The sequence below is a fragment of the Eumetopias jubatus genome, unplaced genomic scaffold, assembly GCF_037043125.1.
Source record: "Eumetopias jubatus isolate StellerSeaLion01/CBP00866 unplaced genomic scaffold, mEumJub1_p1.0 scaffold_17, whole genome shotgun sequence".
NCBI lineage: Eukaryota > Metazoa > Chordata > Mammalia > Carnivora > Otariidae > Eumetopias > Eumetopias jubatus.
This window is the reverse complement of record NW_028274823.1, coordinates 58,364,451-58,370,450: the sequence shown is the minus strand read 5'-3', so window position 1 is coordinate 58,370,450 and position 6,000 is coordinate 58,364,451. Positions and strand designations below refer to the sequence as shown.

Below are 6,000 nucleotides of genomic sequence, written 5' to 3'. Positions count from 1 at the left end.
GCCGCGCCCCCCCACCCAGGCCCGGACGCCGCCGCCCGGCGCTGCAGAGGCGGGCGGCAGCCAATGGGCGCCGAGGAGGTGGGCCGGCTGGCGGCTGTCACCCTCCCGGGGACGGGAGCGCGGAGCCGGGGAGCGCGCGAGCCACCGCCTCCCGGGCCTTGGGGGTGGAGCCGCGGCTGGAGGAGGAGGAGGAGCCGCCGAGCAGTCGCCCGAGGACCACTGCTCGCCCGGGCTGCGGAGCACCCCCGCCGGCCCCTCGCCTGCAGCTCCGTGTCCGCCGCCGTCAGCATGATCGCCGCGCAGCTCCTGGCCTATTACTTCACCGAGCTGAAGGATGACCAAGTCAAAAAGGTGAGCCCCCGCGCGCGCCGCCGCCCGGCGCTCTGCGCGCAGCGTTGCATTCCGGCATCCGCTCGCCGCCGCCGCCTCCATCCTCCCGCGCCCAGGCTCCCCCAGGCCGGCACTGCTTGGACTGCAGGGCGGGGGAAGGCTTCGCCCTTCGATCCTGCCCGGGATTGTGTGTGTGGTGGGGGGAAGACCCCCGAGACCGGGCTGCTTGCTGCAGTGTCCTTGAGCCGGGCTGTGGATGTCAGATGGGTCCCCCCCGGGCCACGCGGGGAGGCGCCTGAGCCCGGGGACCGGTGGGTCGGTCCGCAGGGCCTGTTCGGAAGGTTCTGAGCGCCGTGGGCGGAGGAGTGATTACAGAGATGGTGGGGAGCTGAGTGCGCAGCAGGCGGGGCTGCCGGCTGGAGGCCGGGCATCCCACATTTGGGGTTCCCCGCGGAGGGCGCCGGGTGCCCGGGAGAAGCTCTCACCCCGGCTCTACCCGCTGTTGCGGCTGCCCCTTAATCTGGGGACAGGGTGACCCGCCCGGCTTCCCGGAACGGGGAGGGCTGCGGAGGCCACCGGAAACTTTGCTCATAGGCCTCAGGTCCAGAGTGGCATGTCTTGAATGGAATTTTTTATTCCTCTACGTGACTGCTCTCTTAAACTGTAATTTCCAGCCAGCGCAGGGAGCTTAAATAAGAGACTGGTCTTTTGAGTCGGATAGAGGCCTTGACATGTATGCCTGTGACATGTGTGTACTCGCACAGGGACGCATCTCCCTACCCTAAGGGGTTGCTGCCTTGGACATCTGTCTAGCAGAAAATGCTGTCCGCTGGCAGGTCTTAAAGGTGTGTCTCTCCCTTATGACAGCCCTGCCACCATGTTTTTAAGGAACAGCCTAGGTGGTGAGGAAAAGCGCCCATTTTACCAGTCCGGGGCCTGGCACGGGCTCCTGTCCCAGCGTGGGTGACGGGAGGACTGCTGGAGTAAGGTGGAATGGATACACAGTGAACCTGACTGTGGAGTTCAGACAAGGGAAGTACCCATAGGTGAGAGGTGGGAGCGTAAAGCCACAGGATGTTCCCTCAGTTCTCTTCCTATCTACCTAGGACAACCCCCTCTGGCACACTAGGAAGTAGGCCTGCTGAGGGCAGTGACCTCATCAAGGTCACCCGGTGAGTTAGAGGCAGAGCCAGGGCGGGTCTCTCCCTCCCTCCCCTGGGAACCGGGGCTCCTACTGGAAGTCAGCTGAGGGGGAGGTGCTGAGACAAAGGCCCTGGGGATGCTGCTTGGATCCTGGGTCCTGTGCTGAGTGGGGACCAGAGTAGGGCAATTAGGAGACAGGCCTGGAAATCTGCCACCGTCCCTCATAGCTAGGAGCAACAGTGCCTTTAGAGTTGTCCCACTGTGGGACTCCTGCTCACTGCTGGGCAGCACTGTGGAGCTTCCTCTGGCCACTGAGCTCAGGGAGCTGTGCCTGCCTCCAGGTACATTTCACGTTCTCTTCAGTGGTGGTGTGTGCCGTTGATGTTCTTCCCATTTCCAGTGGGGAATTTAGGGTACAGATGAGTTCACTGTCCTTCCCCTGCATGTGGCGCACACTGTAGCTCAAGACAGCAGATCACTGGGGTGGGGGACCCAGATGACCCCTCTAAGCTTCTACCGTCCATACCCGCCATCACCTGTGTGGCCTCCAGGGCCTATGTTGGGTTGAGGTTTGGATTGTACTCAGTAAGAATTGTTTTATCAGGCACTCAGTGTTAACTGTGGCCTCCCTCCAATTCTATCCACCAGGCTCCCCGAGGCATCTGGGTGTGTGACTTCTGAATCAGTTGGTCCTCCTCAAACCCCTTCTGCTCTGAGATTGGGATCCTGGCATTTCCTCCCCACTCTCTGCTGGCCTCAGAACATTGCTGGAGGAGGGTCTTGAGCCAAAACTTCCACCACATATTATTATTGGCCACGGAGAGTTTTAAGAACGAGATGGCTTTCTTGCACACCACCTTAAACTGCTTTCTATGGGGGGGGTGGTGTGTATTCCTGCCAGAGGATCACCTTGGTCTGCATTATGGGCTACGTAGCATGGCCATCCATGGGTGTGGTCACCAGGAAGCTTCCTGGGCCTCCCCAGAGCCTAGTGGAAACGCGTTCCAGTGGCCTAGTCAGCTTTCCCCACCCCCACCTGGGCAGAAGCTGGGGGACTGCGTCTTCTCTCTTGGGACTCAAGACTTGGGAGAGAGCAGCCCTTCCTACCCACTGCTTGCTGTGAAAAGCCTGGGTGGGGCTGCAGGACTGCAAGGCCTGTTCTTCTTGCTGAAATTGGGCCCTACCTGCGACCCAGTGGGGACCCAGTGAGGCTAGCCCCCCGCCTGCCTACCCAGCCAGCGTGGGTAGCCATGATGAGTCAGCCCTTCAGCCCTAGGCAGCCTCTGGGGCTCTGGAGACAGCCCTGGCACCCCCCCCCCCACTAACCTTCATTCATTTTCTTGCCTTCTGGCCTGGGGATAGGAGGAAGGAAGATGGGGATGGTGCCAGGGAAGGTTCCTTCGGGATTGCTCAGGATACAGAAGTGATCATGAAAAGGGTTATCATTTCTCTCTCCATTGCCTATGAGATATGTCACTAATTCAATCTCATAAATATATCCGGGGTTGAAACAGGCCAAGTGCCTGGCTGCCTGGCGTGGAGCCCCATTTACCAGACTCTCCCTTCATGACACTGGTTAATGGGGTGCTGGGAAAAGCGTGTCCTGGCATTAGACTGAAATAAGTACAAGACATACTTTCCTTTTACTCTCCTAGTGCCTTTAGCGGGAAAGGGAAGGCATGTGTGTGTTTGTGAAAGATCCCATTCATCAGAATCCCAGACATCTACTAGGTCTGCAGCTAGAGGCTGGGTCCTTTGACCTCCAAGTAACTTTTAACAGGCCCGTCATCTTGCCTGCTTCTTCCGCTTGGCTTTGCCGTTAGGAGCCTGGAGGAGGGTGATGGTATGCATAGTGCTTTGTTTGGGAGAGAAAGAGGAGTCCAGCAAGGTGAGAACTTGGCCTCTTAAGAAGGACTAGCTTCCCGGGGCGCCTGGCTGCCTCAGTTGGTAGGACATGCGACTCTGCATCTTAGGGTTGTGAGTTTGAGCCCCACACTGTGTGTGGAGATTACTTAAAAATAAAATCTTAAAAAAAAAAAAAGGAAGAACTAGCTTCGTCTCCTTCAAGTTTGTCAGAATGGTGACCAGTGGGTTATCTCTGAGTGGGGTCCCCGTGACCCTAAGTAATCCCCATTAGCCGGTGAACAAATAGGTGCGATTTGTCCAACAGCTGAACTCAGGAGTACTGGGCCCAGGAAGGTGGGGGAGAGTATGCTTAGCAGTGAAAGGGCTACCCACGGTTTATTTTCTCAGAGCTCATGTGTCCCAGCTGCAAAAGCAAGCATAAAAAATTGCCCTTTCCTTGTTGCTCAGGGGTGAGGGAGAGGAGGGTTAGGAAATTATGAAAAATGCCTCAGATACCTTTAGATCTATACAACTGTCCAGGAAGAGCCTCACTCCTTGGTGAATCTTCATCTCATAATCCTTGTCCCTGCTACCTCAGATGTCTTCGGAGTTCTCCCCCCCAAGAGAAGCCCCAGCGCTTCATTTGGTTTGATAATTTGGGACCTTCGTGAGGGAATAAACTGGGAAACCGGGTGGGTATGAGGGACTTTCACATCTGGCCATGCTCTGCCGTCCTCCCACGCTCCTGCTGTTTTCTGGAGATGGCATGGGCAGCCTTCTCCAAAAGAGACTGATTTGGTACTGTCTCCGCGTGTGTCTGCAGTCAGGGATTCCTGCTGGGTAGAATTAGCCTCTGGAGTCCGCTCTGAGCATGCCTGAGGACGCCCCTGCGGACAGCGGGGCAGCCATACACCTCCGAGGCCCAGAAGCAGTCATGGCCAGACTGCTGGCACCTGCTTATTGGTCTGAGGACCTTTAGAATCCAATCCGGTCATGGGAACTCAGTAGTGTCTTTGGAAGACGTTTGAGTCCTTTATTATGTGCAGAGGGCTGCGTGAGGCTGGGGTGACAACTATAGACTTGGTAGACACGATCCCTGTTCCCCTGGAGCATAAATAATGATTTGCTCTCGCAGTTGGGGGCCAGGGGTCAGATCATGGGTGGGAAATCACTTGCTCAGGAGTGGCTTAAAGCCAGGCTCTAGGTGGACAAATGGGAATATTATACTTAGAAACTTTGGCGGGGGGAGTCAGATGGATAGTTCTCAAAATGTAGTTTGCTTTCTCTTTAATGGCTTGTTATCTCTGAGCATCCCAGTACCGTTTCTGACTGTCTTATCAGATAGCGTGTGTGTGTGTGCGTGTGTGTGCGCGCGTGCACCTGTCTAACGATACACACAAGTGTACAACATGCTTGTGTGTGTGTATGCTTTCAAAAACCTCCTGAGAGGTTGTGAGGACAGGAAGTAGTAGTATTCCTGAGTGTCCCAGAGCAGCGCCTCCCCTGGGCATCCCACCGCCTGCCCTTTGTGCTGCAGACCCCAGGCAGGGATTTTATTCCTCATTTAGAAATGGACTGGAGGTCCCATGGAGAGAGACATGATTTTCTCAAGGTCTTAAGACAATCTGGAATGGGGTCCAGTGGGCTCTTCTTACTCCCTCTGCTTCTTTCCTCTAGAAGAAAAATCCACCTTTGTTGATTTTAATGATTTAACTTGGAGTCTGTATTTTAATTCTCTCCCCCACAAGTCAATACGTAGGAGTCAAATTTTATTTTGAAATATCTGAGGTGCATAAAAACGAGATTTGAGATTAATATTAAACACCTGTGTACCCACCGCGCAGCCTGAGAAGTTACAGACAGTTACAGTTACACTAGAGAAGCCTGGAAGCCCTGCCTTCCCATCTCCTGTCCCATTCTGTTTCTCCTTGCAGAGAGCGCCTCTGTCTTGTTTTAGATGTTTATTATTTCCATGCATGTTTTTATGCCTTTATTACATAGCATGTATCTATAAACAGTGTACAGTGTTACTTTATGTGGATGTAAGCTTTTGTAAAGGATGCTATACTCCATGTATCCTTCTGCAACTCGCCTTTTCTACCTCAGCCATCTATCTTCGGGGTTTTTCCATGTTGATCCATACACCTGTGTTTCATCAATTTAAACTGCTGCATGCTCTTACATTGTGTGAATATACCACAATGTATACTTTATCTATTGTTTGGATGGGGATTTGGGTTTCTGATGTTTCACATTACAAACAGTGCCACTGTGATTCTTCTCATGCCCGTCTCCAGTAGACACGCGCATTGCTCTGGCCTCTCGGGCTGTCTATCTGGGATGGAACTGCTGGGTGGAGGAGTGTGTGCATCTTCCCATTTTCCAGATTTTGTCAAATTGCCATCTTCATACTTCCCTCAGAAGTTTGTACAGGTTCCTCTTGTCCCACACTAACCCTCGGGACGGTCAAACCTGTAACATGTTTTAGTAGATAATTTTTTTAATAAAGATTTTATGTATTTATTTGTCAGGGAGAGAGATTGAGAGAGCGAGCTCACGCACACAAGCAGGGGCAGCGGCAGGCAGAGGGAGAGGGAGAAGCAGGTTCCCCGCTGAGCAGGGGGCCCGATGCAGGGCTCGATCCCAGGACCCTGGGATCCTGACCTGAGCCGAAGGCAGACG

General features: G+C 54.4%; 1 protein-coding gene across 1 annotated transcript in view; it reads left to right on the top strand.

Moving 5' to 3' along the window:
• Positions 1-238: 238 nt before the first annotated feature.
• The window catches only part of HK1 (hexokinase 1), a 62,340-nt gene continuing 56,578 nt past the window's right edge, over positions 239-6,000 (top strand). Inside the window, exon 1 of the mRNA XM_088019922.1 lies at positions 239-351. Coding sequence (XP_087876048.1) covers positions 289-351 — 63 coding nt within the window. The 5' untranslated portion in view covers positions 239-288. The remainder of the gene's footprint in view (positions 352-6,000) is intronic.